The sequence below is a fragment of the Nannobrachium achirus genome (genome assembly GCF_963921795.1).
Source record: "Nannobrachium achirus genome assembly, chromosome: 8".
Lineage (NCBI taxonomy): Eukaryota > Metazoa > Chordata > Actinopteri > Myctophiformes > Myctophidae > Nannobrachium > Nannobrachium achirus.
In genome coordinates, this window is record NC_137817.1 from 47,395,531 (window position 1) to 47,419,467 (window position 23,937).

At 46.5% G+C, this 23,937-nt stretch overlaps 2 protein-coding genes across 2 annotated transcripts; one reads left to right on the forward strand and one right to left on the reverse strand.

The window, feature by feature from the left end:
* Positions 1–1,954: 1,954 nt before the first annotated feature.
* On the forward strand, positions 1,955–22,834 carry ccdc92ba (coiled-coil domain containing 92Ba; the record flags this gene model as incomplete). The annotated part of the gene is made up of 4 exons (XM_080731941.1): positions 1,955–2,090; positions 6,453–6,500; positions 20,977–21,411; positions 22,359–22,834. 4 exons carry the CDS (start codon positions 1,955–1,957, stop codon positions 22,832–22,834), a joined length of 1,095 nt encoding a protein of 364 aa, XP_080588067.1.
* LOC308289697 (exportin-T-like) lies at positions 16,566–19,535 on the reverse strand (the record flags this gene model as incomplete). The annotated part of the gene is made up of 1 exon (XM_080731440.1): positions 16,566–19,535. The coding sequence occupies exon 1, from the start codon at positions 19,530–19,532 to the stop codon at positions 16,566–16,568; it is 2,967 nt and encodes a 988-aa protein (XP_080587566.1). The 5' UTR covers positions 19,533–19,535.
* Positions 22,835–23,937: the final 1,103 nt, after the last annotated feature.

Consider the following 23,937-nt stretch of genomic DNA (forward strand, 5'->3'; position numbering starts at 1 on the left):
TAATGTGCCTTGGGCTAACTATAGGCTCTGATCTGTCCAGTCCAGTTGTGGAAGAAAGTAGGCTACTCTGATTTATTTTTTCTACGTATAGGCCTAAGTAAAGCAGCAATAATAGGCTATAGAAACAGGCTTTGATAAAACTTACTGATGCCTGTATTCAAAGATATAAGTGAGCACCAGCAATATTGGCTTCAAATTGTATAAACTTGAATCATTACAATGCCCCATTTCATAATCTTGTTCAAAATCGTTCAAAATTTGCCAAACTCTTTTCTAAGTATTATTATGCCATCTGATTATGATGCCATGCAAACTTGTTGTTAAGCAAAGTATGTTTGCAAATCGACTAAGTAAAATAGTTTTTTTTTGTAATAATAAAAATCTGCTATAATAATTAACTATAATAATAATAATATATATATTTGTGTCATAAACCAAGCGCCATTTACCTCTGAGATGTAGAAATATGAAGTACCACTGTTGTACTTCAAATACAGTATAGGCTACTCGAGTAAATGTACCTAAATTACTTCCCATCACTGTACACAAAATCATACAGATTAACTATGGGTGACGTAACAGCAGCTAATTTACACCTATTAACCTGTGATGTGACAAATAAAACTGATCACCATGTCAGGTGGAAATCTCATTGTGTCCAAAACTGCTACTGCTAGCGTCCTATGTTTCCTGCTGCTAGATCCTGGCAGAGTTACTTGGGCAGAGAGAGGGCGATAATAAAGTAGATTTCTCCTGATTTGTCTCTGAAAAAAAGAAGCCATTTTAGTATGAAGTATGAAATATGAATATTGTGTGGCTTGTGATAATTGGTTCCAATATTTAGTTCAGTGACCACTGACCATGGGGCTAAAGAATGGTTCAGATAGGGCGCGACCACATATCTGTCCCGTAAGGATGTGAAACGCCTCTGCCTATAGCAGCATTACTCCCTTACCTTTGAACTTTTGCACTTGAGCAGATAATGTGAGTGTGAACAAAGTGACGTTATTCCAGCGTTAGGTCTGTCCCATTGGTTAGTGAGTGTCTTTACCGGGTCATGGTTTAGCAGTATTGAACCCTTGAGCTTGTGACCCCGGAAAGGCATAATGCGTCTTCAGTCAGAGAGAGACCTAACGCCTCTTCCGGGTTATTCTCTTAACATGGTTCAAACTGTGTTCAGGTTCACTCTCCCATTGGAAATAATAGACTACAACCTGTTTCCGGGTCAAATCCGGCAACCTCGGAACAGTCCCCACAACGTACTGTATTTCAAAATGTATCCTCAGTAGGGGCACGTCCAGACAGTAGGCGCTATAAAGAGTGGAACTCTGCTGCAGCATTACTGCCGTACCTTTGAACTTTGACACTTGAGCAGCTAATGGAACTGGGAGTGTATCAAAGTGTTTAGGTCTGTCCCATTGGTTAGTGCATGTCACTACGGGGGAATGGTTCAGCACTGCTGAATTCAACCCTTGTGCTCATGACCCCGCAGCGAGACCTAACACTCCTACCGGGTTATTCCCTTAACATGGGAGTGGATGGGGGTTAATGCCTCTGTCTCTTGATATGCGGACTTGCGCGTCAGTTAAGCCTCGAACAGAGTCGGGTCCGCGGTGGAAGGCTATCCACCGCGGTGTAGTGCGGTGTAGTCTTTTTGAGGGTTAACGTTGTAGTTTTATGACTCGGAAAGACTACACCGCACTACACCGCGGTGGATAGCCTTCCACCGCGGACCCGACTCTGATAGCGGCTTTACCCTTCACACAGATACAGGAAGTAAACCGGAGATGGCATCATGTCTTTCTTTGTTGTTGTCGTTGTTGCCTTGGGTATAGGGGGTGAGGAAGGTGCAGCAGCCAGCCAGCCAGCCATCATGGACACCGACGTCTCTCCTCTCAACGGGTGCGTGTTGCCGCCGGTGTACAGCCGGAGCGGGGAGGCGGGGGGAGCGGCCATGGAGACGGCGGACAGCATGCTGACCCGGCAGATCCAGGCGGTGGACAGGAGCATGGTGTTCCTCCGGCAGGAGCACCTCACCTTGCTGCACGGCCTGCACCTGGAGATCCTCTCCCTGCAGAAACGATGCTCCGGTACCACACTCACTCTATACTCCTACTGTACTTATAGGGATGGGACGATAAGCGATATCATCGTTTATGGTGATGAAAACACTCACAATAATTGTATCGTGGAGATTTACATTTATCGTGACATCGTCCTCCGTCATGCACTGCATGGGATCAATTCAGCTTTTATTTGCTGAGCTGCATATCCGGTACCACTTTAAACTCTCTATAATTATAAGTAAAAGGTTCTTGATACAGTCTTTTTTCACTCTATCAAATGTCTTTGCAAAAAATAGCAGATCTACAAGCTCACAACTGCTATTTTTTGGCAAATGTTCCACCCCAGGATAATGGATTTTGATTATGGCGATAATATCGTAAATCACGATTCCTTACGGGTCCATTCGCTTCTATGTGTACACTCTCAGAGTTACAGATTCGTAAAGGGGTCTATTTGGTTCAATTTATACATCCTGAGTTACAACACTCGCAAGGGTCCATTTGGTTACTCCTATTACTCTAGCTAGTCATTTAGCTGGGGACTTATTCTATTGAGTTAGCAGCAGCCGCTATAGTGCTTTAATAGATGAGACTGCTTTAATAGATGAGACAGCAGGACCATTAGAGAGCTGTCACAGTCTGCTACTCTGCTGCATGTCTGTAGTAGAGCCATCCATCTCAGCCAATGAATGACTACATGCGCTGATGTCATCCTATAGTTCCTGTAGATTACATCATTTCCTGCTTATGGCTCATGATGGATATCCAGGCTTTCTGCTTTATTACTATGGTGTGTGTGTGTGTGTGTGTGTGTGTGTGTGTGTGTGTGTGTGTGTGTGTGTGTGTGTGTGTGTGTGTGTGTGTGTGTGTGTGTGTGTGTGTGTGTGTGTGTGTGTGTGTGTGTGTGTGTGTGTGTGTGTGTGTGTGTGTGCATATCGTCGATATCAGTCGGGTGGAAACCTTGTATGTCCAAATTAACTAAATGAATCACAAAAGCACAAATCACATTTTATTTTTCTGACCTTTTCAAGCAGTCACAGAATATTCATCTCCAGTACGACCGATCCCCCGATTGTTGGTACAGACGGAGGTTATCTCTGTGCTTCCGTTTGGCCCATGTGTTCTGTAGTTATTCGTTACTGAACACAGCATGCCTCGACTAAACTGCCATGGAAAACAAAAACACAGCACAGGTTAAGTTATAGGACAACTTCACCACTTTTCAACCTATATTCATATAATTGGTCCTCACTAATGTTCATGATAAAAAAAAAAAACGGTGACACCGAAGTTTAATTCTACCTATGACGGCAGATTCTGCCAATGCTTTTCAATGGGAATGGAGTATATTTTTTCAGAAACGCGCGAAATGTCAAGAAACCACTCAGTGTGAGTCAAAGACACCACTGGGTAGGTAAACGGAAAAAAAGTAATTTCTTGGGTGAATATTCCTTTAACCTTATCAGCTGAGCACGTCCCACACCCAAAGTCAGGCAGAGGACGCGCACCTGGCTGGCTCCAGTTTCACTAGTTATTATACAGTATACTCACAAGATTTTGTTAATACTTTCTATAGGCATAATATTCATAAAACCTACAGACTTATCCACTTTACAGACTTATCACCACACGCTGTGAGCTTGTAGATCTGCTATTTTCGCTACTCTTATGCAACACTTGCACGACAAAGTAGGGCATTCATTTATGTAAAACAACAAAAACAGTGTACACTATGTGTTGAAGTATCCCCCCGAACAAGACACTTGAGCCCCAATAGCCCCCCCCCCCCCCCCCCCCCCCTGTGTTCTCATCTGAGTCATCAAGAGCAGTCATCTGCTGGGTGAAGCAGGAAAAGCAATTCCCACAATCACCCTGCAGGGAGCAGAAAAGACTCCCTTTCACTTTCTGCAAAGCACTGCTTGGAAATGGTCCCTGATGGAGCTGTCCAGGGTCCTGGACCAGGTGAAAGCAGAGCTGAGTGGATGACTTCCGTACACTGTACTGGCTGAACCCTCTGGGATATAGCGTTGCTGTCGTCGGCCAGAAACCATAGTCTCCAGTATTCACATAGTCTAACTGTTGTTGTTGTAAATGAACGGCTTACTTACAGCGGCACACAAAAGAATTAAAAGCAGCAGATCCTGAGGCTGCCAATCTGCTACTTTTGCTACTTTAGAGACAAGATTTTTGGCCTAATCTTTTTTTTTTTTTTAATTTATTGCAATAAAAGAGAAAAAATACTGGAAACAGATTAGTTGTTAATCACATTTGAACCACATTTCCTAGGTAGTTTTAAAATGTGTTAAAATCGGATTTCTTAAAGATGCGTCTCAGTCTGGACTCTCGGACAATGGTTGGTTTTTTTACTGTGTCACTCGCTGAAAATAGCAGATCTACAAGCTCACAAAGCATCACATCACCTGTACATTTTCTGCATCCTGAATTCTATGTTGTTGTTGGCGATAGCACTTTCCATAGCACTTTCTGTAGTCTTGACGACCTTGCAGGCTTATGCAAAGGCACAAATGTAATTTAGATAGCATGTTATAGGCTGTAGACAGATGTAGACAGATGTAGACATCCTGTATAGTGTGTGTATAGTTTTCAATGTACAGATTATTGATTTTTGTATATGATACTGTTTAGACTGATGATAGGTTCTAGGGTTACCTACGGTCCTAGATTACTATTTCTATTAATTTGATGTATTATTACCTTGAGTTGACCTTGCTTAGGGAGCAGGGACGTGCAGAGAATGTTAGAGAGGCAGGTGCTGAAATCTCTAAAAGGGCCTTTTGGTGAAAATATCGAAAACTGCGACACATTGTGAGCTTGGAGGTCAGCTATTTTCAGTGCTTGATACCACACTGAACTAAGCATTATCGAGTCAATACTGGAGATGTGGCGTAACGACATGAATTTCTACACTGAGAGGGCAATTCCTTCAAAAGTTCAGGAGAGTTTGGACAAGGCAATTCTCTTGAACACTGCCAAGTGTCCATGCCACTCCATGCCACTTCAAGTATGGCATGGAAAGAGTGCATTTGCATGTCTTTCACCATAGTAAAAACTGAATTCATGGTCTGGAGAGGGCACCTTTTACAGACGGATAAAACGTTAGGGGCTCAAGCCCTCTTTGATGTCTATGTGTGCACGTGCCTGTTAGGGAGTGAACAGCAAAGACAGCATGGAAAGAACAAGCTTGTCTTCATTCTGTGTTCTTACTGTATCCCTCTCTGCAGCTGTGGAAGCACACGTCAATCAATACTTTACTGGCAGTCAGCTAGTCTGAGTCTGTCTGTCTGTCTGTCTGTCTGTCTGTCTGTTTCTTTGTCATTTGTTATTTATTTGCTTCCCCTTTCTGCCTGTGCTTTGTTCTTTAATGCTTTTTTAAGTTGTTTTCAATTCTATGTCTGTCTGTCTGTCTGTCTGTCTGTCTGTCTGTCTGTCTGTCTCTCTCCCTGTCATATGTGGGCATGGGATCATAGATATAAAAAGCTAGGTACGTACCTCATTCGCCACTGCAGTTCATTGGAGCGACCTGTAAAAAAAAGGTGAAGGCGCAAGGCGGAAGTGCGGAAGGCACGCTGCCACTCAAAGTGACTACTGACCAATGACGGGGTGTCTTTTCCGGGACTTGACTTGACTGACAATTCAGTTCAAAGGAGCTTTATTGGCTTGAGGAAACAACGTTTACGTTGCCAAAGCAAGTGCCTCTGGGAAAGAGGGAGTACCGCCTCTGATTGGCCTACCAATCGTGATTCTGAAACGCTTCAGAATTCCGGAAGCTTGCCTTCCATATCGCCTTCCCTTTTTTACAGACGCCCCAGAGCCGGAGGAGGCGTCTACCTTTTTATGTCTATAGGCCACGTCTCAAGTCCTTAAATAATTCCTATTTCCTTCACTTGTTTCCTATTTCCTTGTATGTTAGTCCCGCCCACTGGGAGTTGGCCTATCACCTGTGATGATGTCATCAGAAATGGCCAATGGGACATCTCCTCTTCTCTATTTCCTCAATGGGAGGGACTAACATACAAGAAAGGGAAATAGGAAATAGGATTGATTTAAGGACTTGAGAGTTGAGACGCAGCCTGGGTGGGGTTGCTGTGCTGAGTTGACAACAGGAGGTAGAATGGGTGTGACAGAGGAAAGAGGAACGACTTACAGGGTCTATTAATTAACGATATGGCTTCCATGTGGACATGACGTCAGTCATCTATATGAAAACCTTTCTGTAAATTGTGAAACACTGAAACTGGACGTTTCCATGTTTGTAGATCCCTCTTGTACGTTTTGACTTTTCTTTGTCCCATTCAGGTCTCTCACTCACTCTCTGTCACTGTCAGTCAAATAAACTAATTAAATTGTCTCTTGTGTGTTCCTCAGAGCTGACTACAGAGTACGAGGTGAAGCCTCCAGGCAGGAGCCAAATGGGTACGTCACAAAATGTCTATTTATTACAGTGCTGCTGTACATTGCAGTGTTCATTTTGACAGCATTTTTTATTTTGTTTTATTCATAGTCTTTTAGTTTTAGTGAATGTGAAATGTTTTAGTTTTAGTTTTAGTCGACTAAATATACGTTTTAGTAGACTAAATCTACAGTTGATTTTATCGACAACAATGTATTTTGGCAGGCCTTGGTGGCGTCGTAATGCCTGATTTTACACTTGGTTGTATGCTGAAAATAGCCGATCTATACTGTCTACAAGCTCACAACGTGTCGCAGTGCAACGGGTTGTGAGCTTATCTGTAGATCTGCTATTTTCAGAGGTGTACACAGGTACACTGTGCTGCTGCTGACCGCATCCATACTGTACCTCTCACTTCTTATCAGGGACCTGCAGAGAATGGTCAGAAGAGATAGTGGGGCATGGGGCTGGAATCTGTAAATAAATGGGGACCTTTTGGCAAGAATAGTGACAATAGACGATCTGCTAAGGTCTAGCACAACACCTAGACCTACCAGCTCCCAGTACTTACCGCACGACTTGCCGCAGTCAAGCTGTGCTACTCATACGCATACGAATTGGCAGTGCCCGGGAACGAACCCGTGACCTTGTGGTTAGAAAGGCGAGTGTACTCTACCGATTTAGCTACTATAGTAAATGCTGCATTCCCGGTCTGGAGAGAGGGCACTTGTTACAGACGGGTACAAGGGCAGGTGCTTGACTCCCCCTTTGATGTCTATGAGTGCACCTGCCTGCTTCTTATGCAACAGCCAGCCGTGGCCCGAGGAATTATGTTTCCTTCCGGGTTGTTCTGTCTGTCTGTTCGTCTGTTTGTACCCATAAATGTGAACGGGTTTTTAGCACAAATGTCCACTTGTCTTTGACTCAAGGATGAACTGATTGTAAGTAGGTGGTCTATGGTCAAGGTCTCTGTGACCTCAGATCCACAAGGCTTTGTGCTGTGAGCTTGTAGATCTGCTATTTTCGGCTAAAGTTCTCAGAATAGGGATGCTAGGGTGCAAGTGGCTCATGTATAACAAAATGTATCACACAAAGATTTGGCAGCCCCAAATCTGTTGTAACTCTGAGGACCTCGACCTCCCTAGGGGTCCCGGACCCCCTGTTGAAGACCCCCTGACCTAGAAGATTGAGTTGTTTATTGGTTCTAAATGTCGGTCTGGATGTATTCTTCGGTCAATTGCCCAGCCCTACTCCACATGCAGGAGCATGGAGTAGTGAATGGGACACTGACTGCAGCCGCTGTGTTGTGTGTTAGTTGTGGAGGGAGGGGGTTTAGATGGAGTTCATAAACGCCACGAGGACCCCCTTTTTATAGATAGATAGATAGATAGATAGATAGATAGATAGATAGATAATACATCATTTCTATTATCATCATTGTAACAGTAGACAGTGAAAAACACTATATCACCATTATTATAATTATACCTTCAAAGCTCACACCATCATCCCATACTTCTACCACCAACCCCCGCCCGACCCTACCCCCCCCCCCCCCCCCCCCCCCCCCACACACACACACACACACACTCCACCACCAAAGAACACCCACACACCCCTCCCCCGTTTCCCAGCCATCCACCCTGGCACATTGATCCATGCATGCAATTCTTTCTTTTCCTGGCTCTCGTTTGCCTCGTGGACCCAGCGGGGGAATCCAGTTACAGTCTGTCAGAGAGAGAGAGAGAGAGGGAGAGAGAGAGAGAGAGAGAGAGAGAGAGAGAGAGAGAGAGAGAGAGAGAGAGAGAGAGAGAGAGAGAGAGAGAGAGAGAGAGAGAGAGAGAGAGAGAGAGAGAGAGTGTGCTTGTGTGTGTAAGGGGGGAGTGGTAGAGAGAGGAACATGCAGCGTACAGTAACAGGAGACAAGGTGACAGAATGGGGTGATCAGACATAAAGAGACGTACTGTAGGAGCACCGGAGAGAGAGAGGCATATTATGAACCACGTCTATGTAGCAGTGGTTCTCAACCTTTTTATGCAGCCAACCCTGCATAAAACGGTTGAGAACCACCTGCTACACATCATATTTGAACTGAAGGGTTCCCAGTTCACCACTGGCATCACCACTGGCGATGCCAGTGACATCACCACTGGCATCACCAGGATTGCTGGTCCTTCATTGGCTGTTAATAATGACGTTGCCAGAAATGATGGTCCTTGATTGGGCTACAGGCTTAAACACATGGCTACCTATACATATCTACCCACCTACCTACCTCCTTATCATCCACAGCCGAACGCAGTCCTTGCGCGCTCTGCTGGCACAAGTAATAATGGACCTTGATATGAAAAGGGTTCTATAGTTAGGATGTGACCTCACCATGGCTGCTGAGATGGTGGCTAGTAGCATACAGCAGCACAGAGAGCACAGGAGAGGGGGATGGATGGATGAACGGAAGGGCAGAGGCATGGAGAGAGGAAGAGAAGGAGAGAGCAAGGGCTGCCTAAAAGCAACATCATCATCAGCGTACATGCTGTACCACTGTATGGTGCCATGAAAATACTGAGAATGAGAGAGAGAAGAAACTAGGCATTATGCAAAGAGAGAATGGGAGGTAAGGGAATAAATGAGGGATCCCCTATTCTGGGCAATCATTCATCAAAAAATTGCCAAACTTGTAGAGCGGCTATTTTTAACGGGATTTGGAGTAGAGGGCAAAAAGGAGGGGACAAGTACAGACCCCTGGGGGACCCCGGGGGGGCAAAGTATAATATGGTTTAAGTGGAAACACAAAAATGAACACCACCCTGTCTCCTCACACTCCCCATCAACAACCACACACATCTGGTCTCTGCACATCTCATGCGTATTTCTTCCTTAGTCTGGCCCGATCGTTCATATAATATGATCGATATGATGTGATCGTTCATATAATATAATGAACAATCGGGCCAGACAAAATGGGGAAATGATGCTTGATTGTCCAGGGCAGGGGTCCTTGAGGGGATTCCAGGGTGTTCCCCAGCATAATGAGGATAGTTTAAAACCCAACGCATTTTCACTCCCAAGATGGCAAAAACCTGTGACTTCTTAGGATGGAAGTTCCAAGAAGTCAAAGGTTTGACTGGAAGGGGGGGCTGAAACAGCACAATACATCAACAAGACTAAAATGCATATAAAACATGAGTAATTAATACACGAGTTGGACACATTATATAAAGCTTGCATAAGAGGAGCAGCCACACAAGAGTCGAGATGACCCGTGTGATGGGACCCCAGATGTATTCGAACACATTCAAACAATGTTGACTGGGGTGGATATGAGGTACAGTTCTGTCCCTATCGGGACATAACTCGAATGGCGCTGAGTCGGCTGAACATTTTGCCCACCCTAAATGTTAATCCAGCCCACGCGAGTGGGTCTCTGGCACAAAATCCTTTCAAATCGGGGTCCGCAGCCAATATGCATTTGTTCTCAAAAAGGTTTGAGAACCACTGTTCCAGGGTCACTCTACTTGAAGTGGCTGTGACTGTGGCTAGCCAGTACCAGTACCAGTACCAGTACCAGTAGCCACCCCAGCTCACCTTGATCTCCGTGTGGCCAGAATGACCTGTTTATTGGTGCAGGGTCAGCTGTGTCAGCCCAGGACTCATGCACTGACTCAGGGCTTTTCCTTTCCCCTCTGGGGGACTGTATACTGAAATAGAATATTAGATAGAGAGAGACTGCTCTGCTATGGTACAGTAGACATAATGAGCAATTCTACAGTATGAGTTAATGATCCCATTTGAGAAGTGCACTGGTGCAGTACTGCTGTGTCTGGCAGTCGCCACCGCATTGCATCTGGGAATGTGTATTGCATCTATAGCCTGAACTAGTACTGGGGGAAAATATCACGCTAATTTTTTTAACCAAATTCCTCGATATCAATATTGTGACGATAATGTATTTTTACATTTTTCAAAAATATATATTAGAATATCCGAAGTCTCTCTAATATCAATATCCAACTAGAAATACTGTTCCTTCGAAACAGTGTGGGCTCGGTTCCAACCCAACAAATAGGATACTTTAAGGTACTGTAAGGTACAGTACCTTACAGTATTGTACTGTACCTTACTATACTGTACTGCACCTTACTGTACTGTACTGTACTGTACTGTACTGTACTGTACTGTAACTTACTGTACTTTACTGTACTCTACTGTACTGTACTTTACTGTATTCTACTGTAACTTACTGTACTTTACTGTACTCTACTGTACCTTACTGTACTGTACTCTACTGTACCTTACTGTACTGTACTGTACCTTACTGTACTATACTATACTGTACTCTACTGTACCGTACTGTACCTTACTGTACTGTACTCTACTGTACCTTACTATACTGTACTTTACTGTACTCTACTGTACTTTACTGTACTCCACTGTACCTTACTGTACTTTATTCTACTTTACTGTACTTTATTGTACTTTACTGTACTCTACTGTACCTTACTGTACTGTATTGTACTTTACTGTACCTTACTGTACTGTACTCTACTGTACCTTTCTGTACTGTACCTTTCTGTACCTTACTGTACTTTACTGTACTCTACTGAACCTTACTGTACTTTTACTGTACTCTACTGAACCTTACTGTACTGTACATATTATATGTGTTCTAGATCTACATTTTTGATTCTGTGTTTGGGAACCAGCAACTGTCAAATGGACTCCAACTGTAGTGGAGTATATTGAGTGCATATACTGTAGGCTAACAATCCCAGATCACATATGTCCTCCACTATGTCTATAACCAAGGCGTTCTTCTATGTGGCCACTCCAGACTGAGGAGTGGAGCATGGCTTTTATTGTGTTTGTGGATCTGACTTGGAAATGCATTGGTTTTGATATCTCCCTGACAACCAACAACAACCACTAATATGGCTGACTGTCCCTGCGGGCTCTAGGATATATGGCTATGGGATTTACATCCCATCGCCCGGACTTGATTCTTGATCACAGCTGTGTAATCAGTAGAGTGGAGAGGGACATTTATTTATAGTTTTAACTATAACTATAGTTTTATACATCACACAGCTTAGACATTTGGATCAAATCAGAGAGCAGACCTGTGTGAACGCAATGATATAGATAGCATATCTGAAGTGTGAACACTGCAGCCACAGCGCCTTAACATAAACATGGGTCTATTATCCTTCTCTCCACTCTGGGGACCCATTGGAAATGCATTGGGTGCTTAAAGTTAAACATTTTTATTTTTTTATATTTATACTACAAAACATTTCAAAACCAAAAATACAAGCACACTTGTCCTCAGTAAGCTGAACACATAAAAATTTGAATGGTGTTGAAAGGTGTAAGCGTTTAAGAGATGAAGCGCGCCAAAGTTTTGAGGAGATACACATATATAAATAAACAAATAAATAAATAATGAAGATAACATACGTGTGCTCGCCTTCCAGGCGAGCCCACAATTAATTGATTGATTGAATACTTTATCATGTTGAAAACAGTACGGCAATACAATTTTTTCAGTTATGCTAAAAGGATTACACAAAAAAAAACATTTCTATTCTGTGTACTCAATTCATCAAGAATATGAATGAAAAAGACAATGTAAAAAATCATCAATATAATAAATATCCATTCAGCCCTAGCCTGAACATCCATCCACTCTCATATCATGCAAGGACAATATTGATGCCTTTAAATTTAGGCCTGAATGCAAATCAGTGTCACTTTAGATTTAAACCACTTTAACCATTATTTTATGCTTTAACTAAAGAAAATAGCAGATATACAAGCTCACAGCCCGGCACTCGGTGCCACGCTGTGAGCTTGTATATCTGCTATTTTTCAATAGTTAAACATTAAATAATTCTAGGCTTAAATGGGTTAACAGTGACAAACTGACTCTTCTAGTCTATATAGTGGATCACAGCAGATGGCCTGCATTGACATTTGATTGATTGGACTTGGGGGGTGGGTGGGGATGTGTTGGGGGATTTGTGCTACAAAGGGTTAATCCCTGCCCCATATGTACTCAGCCTACTACGGCCTCTGTCTGAATGAGCTACAGTGCACAGCCCCCCATACACATTTTGTCTTCCAAAAAAACGGCACATTTAAGAGTTAAAAAGCTGTGGACACATAATATTCAACAGCTCATTGCGAGTAAGGGGCCGTACATCCCACATAGAATGCCCTTTGAGTTGGCGGCTATGTATTTCTATGTAAAGACTGTATGTATTATATAGCATTAGGCCTATATGGATGGAACTGGTGCCTGGTGGACATACAGTAGTACATACAGTAGTACAACGGTAGGAACTTTCATATAGTGCGCTCCCCGTCCCAGCACCGACTGCTGCGCTTCATCGCTGCCAATGCCCGGCGTTCTTTTGGTGCAACGCCCTGGGCGCTTCACGCTGGAAAAGGTTCAACTTTTTGGAAAGGAGCGGTCATTTGATCCTCCTCCTGATTGTCAGTTGCGCATTTTGAGTTCTCTGTGGACATGAGCCCTAATGGATTTGACTTTTTGACCGGCCATTTACTGGCCGAAGCACTTTCTCTCAGTACCCGTCTGTCTCCTTTGTCAAATAGAAATAGTGATATTTTTTTAACTATGTGAACCCCTAGGATCCAGGGACGTGCAGAGGATGTTAGAGATGAGGAGGAGCTGAACTTTCGAAAAGGGCCTTATGAAAATAACAAAAACAGCATATCTCCAAGCTCACAACTTGTCGCAGCGCGCGGGAGAAAGCGGTCAAAGTACAGTTGTAACTCAAGTCCGATAGGACAGCAGACTGACAGGAAATGGGGAGAGAGATGGGGAGTGACGCAGCAAAGGTAAAAACAAATTAATGTTTTCCAGAAACGCTTGCCGCTTACAGTGAGGAAGTGAAAATCCACAGGGAAGACATCCTTGTACCTTTTAACCACACTGGGCCGTCAAGAGGAGTAATGTCCATTCCTAAATGTCCATTCATACTCCTGTTCAGAACATATAGTATATTCAGAACGCTAGAGGCATTGCTCGCATAGTATTGCACGTTGCAGATGTGTAATTTTCACACCTGCATGCTTTCAGAAAATGTGCACAAAACAGACTATTTAATCCAGAGAACGGACAGAAGTATATCTATTATCCATACGCGTTGAGTATAATAATAATAATACATGTTATTTATATATGGCTGTCAAGGCACTCAACAATTTAAAAACAACAGTTCATACAAAATCACAATTAAGCAGAACCGTTTGCAGCAGAGCAACAGAACTCAATGAGGTCAGGCATATGATTCTTTGGACGAATTAAAAACAAAATCACGGCACTGTGTCATAAAACATTTCAATGCTTTGTGAGCTTGTACTGTAGACTGGCTATTTTTTAGACATTTCATTTCAGAAATGTTTTGTGGTTAAGTGGTTAGGTGGTTTAGCAGGTTAAATGACAGTAATGGACCCATAAGGGTTTCCCGAGTAGCTAAGTACATTTACTCAAGTACTGCACTTAAGTACAATTTTGAGGCATTTTTACTTTACAGGAGGAGTATTCCCAATTTTCTATACTTTTACGTCTACTCCACTACATCTCAGATGCAAATATTGTACTTTTACTCCACTACAAAAAAAGGCTTAGTTACTATTTACTTTACTTTGTAGATTTTGATTAATATTACAAAACAAACATTAACCACTTCAGCCCTATATACATTTTGTGTTTCGTAATGATGACGTTACCAGAAATGCTGGTCCCTGATTGGCTACAACTTAAACACACTGCTACCTACCTACGCAGCCGAACGCAATATTGCGTGCTCTGCTGGTGCAAGTAACAATGTGAGCACGTTTACCACCTCTGCCCTGTGCCCATATGACCCTGTACCCATATGACCCTGTACCCATATGACCCTGTGCCCATATGACCCTGTACCCATATGACCCTGTACCTAGGGCTGTCACGATATGACATTTTACATGACGATTAATTGTCATTCAAATAATTGGCGATTAGCGATTTAATTGTGTTTTTGTCGTTGATAATTACATTTCTGTTTGGCTTTTAGGCTTTGAAGTTGCATATGGTAGATATGACACATAACCTAAATATACAAAGAAATTACTGACATATAACTTTATACTTAAAAAAGAACATTGATAGTGGAAATTGCCGATCGCGACGCGTTGTGAGCTTGTATATCTGCTATTTCCACTATTGTTGACATGGAAACGATTATGACGATTATGAAAAATAATCACGATTATGTCAAATAATCACGATTAGACGATTATGTAATAATTGTGACAGCCCTACCTGTACCCATGACCCTGTACCCATGACCCTGTACCCATATGACCCTGTGCCCATATGACCCTGTACCCATGACCCTGTGCCCATATGACCCTGTACCCATGACCCTGTACCCATATGACCCTGTGCCCATATGACCCTGTGCCCATATGACCCTGTACCCATATGACCCTGTGCCCATATGACCCTGTGCCCATATGACCCTGTGCCCATATGGCCTTGGCGCTGCCTGGCGCCAGTGGGTGCTGCTGACAGGGCCACAGTATTGCTTACAGCAGAATGATACACGGTCACACTGGCTTCAGGATTACACAGATAGATAGAGCTTTATTGATCCCCATGGAAACAACGAGGGCTGTGTACTCTGCTTATGTCTCTGTCTGCACTGTGTGTGTGTGTGGGGGGGGGGGGTGTAGGTGTATTCAGTATGTAGGTTATTCCGCCCTTATAATATTCAAACATGCATGCACGCACACACGCACGCACGCACGCACACACGCACGCACGCACGTACGCACACACACACTCACGCACGCGTGCGCGCACACACACACACACACACACACACACACACACACACACACACAAATTATTTTAAGAATTTTAGGAATTATTTAAAACATATCCAAGAATTGAAGTCACCATGGGCTGAGTAATCAATAGAAAAAAAATCAATGTGTGTGTGGGTGAACTATTCACTTAAACCTTCTATATTTACTAAATAGCAGGTACTTTGGTTGGACTCAGCGTTTGATCTTTTTCCCCTCCATTCCATATCAATTCTCTTAACAAAATAGAAGATCTACTACATACAGAAAATCTACATACAGGTTCACAACTTGTAGAGCTACTATTTTCCCACATCACTGCCGCTAGCGGATTCTAACCCCCTGGGTCACAGCAACGTTATTTTATGTTTTGGAATTCCCTATAGGCCATCTTACATGACGCGAAGATTCCCCTATAGTATAGGGGAATCTTAGATCGCGTCATGTAAGAACTGTGTTCCAGGAATAAACAAATAACCCTACCTGGTGATTCTACTCATATGGATGTGAAACTGAAGGTGAAAAAGTACTATAATTTATCCAGAAAGTAAGATTCTTTTTTTCTCCAAACACAGATGGCAAATGTAAATCAATATCATAAATGACAGTCACATACCTGACAAAATCGTTTATTTCTGGAACGTTTAGTTATTATGAAGCGATCTAAAGATTTGCTTATGGGAATTCCAATACAAACATGAAATGATGACTGGATGCCTACTACTGTAGCCTGTAGGTGCCCGACAATATGTAGATCAGGTCTGTACGACCTGATAAAAAAACCTAAAACTAAACCTAAAAAGAATAGCAATCCTAAGTAACAAAAACATGTGAACCAATCTACATATCTACTTACCAATCTTATATATGCTGTACTTATCTACTTATAACTATCTTATATACTGTACATCAAATTCATTAGTCTACATAGGTACATTGTGAAAGTAATATTTTAGACGCTTTTTGAGGATTACGATTTTTTTATCGATTTTTTTTTGCCAAATAATTGGCAAAACAATTCACAACTTTAATGACTGTTTAACTATTTTTAAGAATCAGGTAAAAATAAGTAATGGAATTTATTCTAAACAGTTCTAAACTTGATAATGAAATTAAATCATGCTCTGAATACGCACATGGCCCACTCATCTGACCAATCAACATGGCAGCCAACAATGCTTTCAAGTGGGTTCTGATCCAACCAGAGGAGGTCGTCTCTATGGTTTTGCCCGCTGAAAGAACGTCCTGACGTAGCTCTTGAGGACCTTGACGTCCGGCTGCTGCAGTGCATGACACAGCTCCCGCGCCACCTCCGGCGCCACCCGCAGCGAGGGCAGGTACTGCTGCTGCAGGAAGCAGGTGAACTCGGCCCCTCGCTTGGCCAAGACGCTCTTCAGCGTCAGGGCGGCGCACTCCGACAGCGCCTGGGTGTCCGACGGGTCGAGGGAGGACGCGAGCGGAGCGGCGAAACACGCTGGGACCACATGCTTGTAGATGAAGTCCGGGAAGCCAGGCACCGCGGCCCCGGCTTCCTCCTGCCCTCCCCACATCTCCACCAGCCTGGACAGGACGGAGAAGCAGGTCTTCTGGGCCACGGGGTCGGGGTAGTCCACGGCTCCCTGGAGCACAGTGAAGAGCACCCGCTCCACGTTCTCGGCGCCCTGCTCGGCCAGGATCTCGCCGCCGCCGGCGACGACAGTCTGGATGAAGGAGAAGTAGCTCCGCCTGAGCATCTGCTTCTCCAGGGCCGCGTCGCAGTCGTTCTCCGGGGCGGGCTGGCCCAGTGCCCGGAAGACGGCTGTGACGAGAGGCATGAACACCTGCCGCAGGAAGGGAGCGACGCGGGGCCCCTTGAACCTGACCACCACCTGAGCCACCAGCGGGATGAACTCCTGTAGCTCCGCGGCCTCGCAGTCGTCGGCCAGCAGCTGCTCCGCGGCTGCGGAGACGAAGGGCAGCACCTCCTCCTCCAGGCAGACTACCATGCGGTGCAGGAAGGAGTGCACAGCGCTCCGCAGCACCCCCCGCTGAACGGGGCAGCCCAGCGCGAGTAGGAAGGTGCGCAGGCAGTCGCGGTACACCTCGGCGCAACCATGCTGCTTGGCCATGTGTTGCTGCTTCACCGTATGTTGACCGGTGAAGGCCTTGCTGGTGCGCCCGGCGTAGCCCACGGCACGGCTCAGACGGTCGGCTAGGGCCAACTGCCTCGCGGCCTCCGTCTCCTGGGGCAGCCGGGGCAGCAGGTGGCGGAAGGTGTCCATCAGCGGGGACAGCAGGCTCCTCATCAGGGCCTGCTTCCTCTCCACGGGGAGGCTCTGGCCGCTCGCTATCAGCGTGCCGGCTGCCTCGAAGATGAACAGCTGGTCGTCGCCGGTCAGCAGCGGTGTCGGGCGGTGGCGCCCACCGTCTTCCTCGGGAGGACCGAGCTCCAGCAGGTCCCGCAGCCCGGATAGGACGTCCTCGGCAAAGGCGGCTGTGTGCTCTCGCAGGGCGTGGACGAACCTGGAGAAGAGGCACGCCGCCCGGCTGCGGACCCTGGCGCTGTCCGGGTGCCTCAGCCCTCGTTGGTCCAGGAACACCATAAGAACGTCGGGGATGTGCTGCGGTTCCACCAGGAAAAATCCGTCGTGGCGGACGACCGCCTCGAAGAACTCCAGAGACACCGAGGCGTGACGGTGGCCACTCACTCCGCAGGACACCAGCGTCCGCATCATGTCGCGCAGGACGCCGCTGGCCTTCCCGGAGAAGTGAGCATGGAGGGAACCTGCGGGCAGGGCCTCTCCCAGCATGTACAGCAGTCTGACAGCCACCTCCACCTGCGCGGGCGGAGCTGTCTGCCAGCTCTGCATGATGGAGGTGAAGACGCGTCGCACGGCTTCCAGGACCGCCTCGGGAGAGAGATGCGCCAGGCGATCGAAAAGCATCTTCAGCTGCTTCCTGTACTCGACAAAGTCCTCGTCCTCTCCTTCGTTCTCCAAGTAGCGCTTGTCGTCGCGAGTGAGTTTCTTCATGACGACCAGCGTGACCGCCTGTACGTTTGCGCTCTGCTGCTCTGTCAGCTCAGGAAGCTGCTTGAGGATGTGCAGATATTCGCAGCAGAAGGCCACCCCATTGGCCGAGACGTTGCGGTCTTTGTGCGCCAGCAGCCGCAGCAGCAGCGGGACCTTGGACTCCATGGCCTGCAGGGTCTCGACCCCCGCCGTCACGCCGCCGGACTTCACCAGCTTGGTCCAGCTGAGCGCCAGAGCCTGGCCCATGGCCCTCACCAGGCCGGAGATCTTGGCTAGGAAGACTGTGTCCTGCTGCTGTTCGACTTCGAAGAAGCCGGCAGACTGCAGGAGCCGGCATAGAGACTCCACCAGCCGGGTCTTGTTCATGGAGTCCGTGCCCCTGTTGACCATTTTAGACAGAACGTTGCAAGCCTCCCATCGCGGCTCCTCCCCCACGGACATGTGACTCAGCAGCAGGCCGACGAAGCGCTCGTTGGCAACCAGGTTCAGGTCGATCCAGGAGACGAAGGCGCCCACCACCTCCAGACAGCGGCGGGCCAGCTCGGGGTGGGACCGCGGACCGTACGCCTGCAGGATCTGGACCCAGGACTCCACCAGGCCGGGGACGACGCAGCGCTCCCGCATGGCGTCCCGGATCGACGCGTTCCTGTGCGTCTCCTCGGGCGAGCTCAGGGCATGGCAGCCGCAGTCATCCACCTTGCGGCCGATGGCCGCCAGCGTCCTCAGGTAGACGTCCACGCCGTGGGGGTTGTGGAGCCCCACCAGGGACAACACGTCCGAGAGGAACGTGGGCCAGAGCGTCAGGTACTCAGTGGTGAAGGTCAGGGCTAACACCTGGGCCGCCTTGTTGCGGACGAAGGGCGTTGTCTTCTCGTCATCGGTCGCAGTCTGGCGCCGGAGCCATTCCATCAGCGTGTCTCTGAGGAGCTGCCGCTGGGCGCTGCTCAGACCGGCGTGTCTGTGTTTGACCTGATGCTCCAGAACCTGGAAGCAGAAGAACTGAACGTGGCTGCAAAGAACTGAATCACAGTCATAGAGCCCTCTGGCCAGGGCCTCTGCACACACTTCCCAAGCGTCCTGGGACTCTGTGAGCTGCTCGAAGTAAGCCGCGGCACGCTGCCTGGAGCAGGCATCCGCGCTCGGGTCCAGTCCCAGCAAAGCCTGCTCGTCCATGATCGCAGCTCCAGGACCGTCCATTCATTCATTTGTCAATAGTTCAAGTCTTCAATGAGGGTTCAATCTTCTCTGCTACCGTCACATTCTGTTGACTTGTTAAATTTAAACTTTAAAAGTAAATACTTTTATTTTTGTGATGTGGTGACAAAATATCTTGACTGGTAGCTACATGATAATTGCAGTATGTGTTTGTTATGTAGATCCTTGCAACAATAGAATAATAACTAGACATGTTAGCTCAGTGGAGTTTAAATCCTGTGTCATCATAATGATCTTATCATAATGATGTCATATTTTTGTCCTAATATGGAGTTCCACAGGGTTCCAATATAGAGATCGACAGATACCAGATAAAAAATGTGCGACACCCACAGCCACAATACTAGAGTAGAGTAGATTAGTTTAGTCAGATATGCGGGGATTGAGGGGATTGAGGGCAGAGTCGCATTGACTATTGTGAAATTCAATCCCATTTTTAGTTGGTTAACGCTGTCTTCTAGCCTGAGCCATTTTAGGCTGGCAAGATGTGTGGGATAGGGCAAAAATATAAATAGCAATAGTGAAGATAGCTGATCTACAAGCTTGCAACGTGGCGCGAAGCGACTTGTTGTGTGCTTGTTGCGACCATAGGTCGCTATTTAGTATGAAAACTTGCAGCTCATGTCTGTCTGTCACACCTCTGACATCATAGATGTCTGATGTCATAGACCACATGAGACTGAAACAATAGGTCCATATATGGGCATTCCCCATAGACCACATGAGACTAGCACAATATGTCCATATGATGCCATGTTAGGGCAACCACACAAATACAATACCTTTTAATGCACATATATGGAGATCCCCATCAATATTAAGCCCATATCTGGGAATGCCCATATATAGACATATTGTGTCAGTCTCATGATAACCAGTGTGTTTGCCGCAACGTGAGTCACACTTGCAAATTAATTCTGTCCTTGTCCCTTTTATGCCCAAATATGGAGATCCCTGATGTCATCAATATTAAGCCCATATCTGGGAATGCCCATATATGGACATATTGTGTCAATCTCACATGGTCTATGACGTCAGACATCTATGATGTCAGAAATCAGTCATCTCCATATTTGGCAAACTATGGCCACATTGTGTCCAACTTAAACAACCAAACAGGTCTGTGAATTATTTGGTCAAAAATGATCCCATGCCAAAACACCAGCACACGCCCAGCAGTATGCCAGGTGCATGTGTGCACGCGCCCATGTGCGCGACCTCGAGGACGCTTCTCGCCATTAGGGTGTCTTACTAGTAGATCTGCTGTTTTCACTATTGGGTCCCGGGCAAACGTCTAATCTCTCTTTCGGGTCTCGAACTGAAATGTTTAGGAACCACTTCTCTATAACACGTATGTTTATTAAATCGTACAGTTTTCTCTTTTGTTGGTTTCTTCCATCAGAGCTGCAGCAGGAGGAGGAGATCCTGGAGATCCGCTGCCGCGACGTGGAGTCCCGCCTGGCGGAGCAGCAGTGCACCCTGGGAGAGCTGCGGCAGGAGCTGAGCCACAAGGGCTCCCTGGTGGGCGCCCTGCGCGCCGCGCTCAAGGAGAAGGAGCGCCGCTTCCTGGACGAGCTGAAGCGCCGCAGCCACCGCTCCACGGCGCTCAACTCGGAGCTGCAGAGGCAGACGGAGTCGGCCGCCCACCTCTCCTTCCAGCTGCACGCCGCACGCCAGAAGCTGCACCAGCAGCGCATGCTGCAGAGACAGGGACTCTTGTTGGCCGGCAGGGCCAACAGCGGCAGCGGGGGCCACCACCACCAGGGGGGAGGAGGGCCCCAGTACAGGTCCAACAGCCACCACCAAGGAGGGCCCCAGTACAGATCCAACCAAGGGGGTAGGGCCGCGGAATTAAGATGAAACCATATAGGAAATACAAGTTCTTACGCTAGTTTCGCTGTTTCCTCCCTGCTGCATGGTGTCAGAAAGAATAATACTCCATTCAAGTGGATGTTTTTTTTCCCGAACCTTGATTGATTTGACTTTGATTTTATGATAAACATTGTCATAAATACTTTATGCTAGTAATCACCATGATATGAATGTAACCATGTTTTGTTACATTATGGTCCCATGTATTTTGAAATTGATGATAAAGTAGCGTATGTTGTAAGAGCTGCGTGGCTAGCTTGATGGACAAGGTCCCAACCAATAAATAGCATTTATTGACCCTCCTCCTGCTCTGTCCCAAACAATAGAATTCTGGTTTAATTTCCATGTCATGGAAATAGAGGCTGACAGAGAGGTCATGCACATCCAAAGCCATGTAGGCTGGGTGCTGGACTAAAAGTAGTATACAGTAAATAAGAAAAAGAGTCCGCGCACCAAATTTGCTGCTCCCAGTTTAGAGTTTACTTAGGTAAACTCACTAAGTAAACTCTAAATTGGGAGCAGCAAATGTGGTGTGCAGACTCTTTTTGGAGCCGTGGGCGGAGCCCATGGTCTCCCTCTGAGTGGCTTTGTGTGTCCTGTCTCACCAGTGAGAAATGTCCCGTTGAGTTCGAACAGTACCTTTTATGACCACACATGTTAAGGGAGGGGCGCTGTTTTCAGGCCAGGCACACACACGCACACACACACACAGGGGGGAACACATAGAATCAAAAACATAGATCTGGAAGTGCTCAATTTCACGGCTCCACTTCGAACCAAGGTTTGATTTTTCTTATTCATTTCCATTTCACCACAGGATGTAGAAAGATAGCGGCATGCACACGCTTGCCAAATAGGCTTTTACTGTCTATAGAGTATATGGGCGTAACGTGGTCCATTTCTTTCTTCCAGTCTATGGATCCAACAGCCACCAGGGAGGGCCCCAGCACAGGGCTGAGAGGCAGGGCTCCGTGACCCCGCCACAGTGGCTCTCTCCCACGGCCTCCCCGTCCCCGGCCTCCTCGCCCGTGGCGGTCAAGCCCAAGCGCAGGAGCGCCCGCTCGGCCTCGGGCCACGCCCTGAGGCTGGCGGAGCGCTCCCGGGAGTGCGTCCCCGTGGAGAGGGTGACGGGCCCCGCGGAGCCCACGGCCATGCCGGACCCCGCGCTGTTCCTGCACCCGAGCATGCGGAGGCCCCGGGCCCGGTCCAGGCACCACTCCTCCTCCTCCCCGGCCCAGAGACGGGGCCCCCTGCCGGGCACGGAGAGGGAGGACGGAGAGGAGGGTGGCGGAGAAGGGCCGGTGACGCCCCAGCAAGACGGAGGAGCAGCGCCCAGGCTGGTGTCTGCCATCACGGCGCCCCCCGCTGCTGAGGCCCAGGCAGATTAGCAGCTTTTAAGCGGAGCGCTTCACTCCCTTTTTAAACCGTGTCGTCATTCGATTTGTCCTTTACTGGTGTTCCTTGTAAGGTGGCACCATTTCTGTCCGCTCACCGGCCACGTCTCATTGGTGGGCTATGGCAGGGGTCTTCAACAGGGGGTCCAGGAGCCCTAAGGGGTCTTCAGAAATGACTGGTAGATCTGCTATTCTCAGCTAAGAGGTTTGGTTTAGGGGGGAAAAAGGAGCAGACCAAGTACCGAGCCAAAGGTGACGTTTACAAGTATTTAGGATTTAAGTTGTTAAATGTCCTAAAACACACATTTAACATGCATCCAACATGTAGTGGGGGTCCCTGCTTCATCTCCCTCTCAGCTAAGGGGTCCTTGGCCTGGAATATTTTGAAGACCCCGTGGCTATGGACTTTTCAGAAACCTATCAATGATCGATGGGGAAGTCTTTAAGCTAATAGAACACTGTCTGCAACCTTTCTCGTCCTGGAAAAGTTAGCCTGCTGAAATAGAAGCCAGTGTTCTTGCGTTAACACAACAACAAATAAAGTTTGAAATCTTGTTTTGAAATGTCCAAACCTGCCCACCGATGATGTCACTGTATAGGCAGGTTTCTGAACTGTCCACAGCTCCTCCTCTGCAACACAGTGGGACTAGACAGAAATGCTGCCATCTTATGAACCTTAATGAGGACCAATTATTATTATATAACAATAATGGTTGGAAATGGTTGAAATGGCTCCTTTACCTGGATCTGAACATAGTTGCTCACATTGTTAATGCTGTTAGCCATTGTCCTGCACCTTTACTACATTGATACCAAGACCGATTTTAGCTTTTGAATCATATTACACAGTTATTGCCAAGAAGGACATGTTTTTCTAGTACTCTTGGACTTGGGAAAAATAACTAAATAACAAACAAAAAAAAACATATATTAAAAAAGAATCGCTTATAGCAAAACTCAATATCGGGTCACGTCACGTAAATCTTGTAAAAAATGTTGACATTTAAGCAAATTATTTGTTTACACTGGTGTCCACTTGCTCTATACATTATCTACTTAAACTCCAGGTTTTCTGCGGGAACCTTTGCAGGAAAATA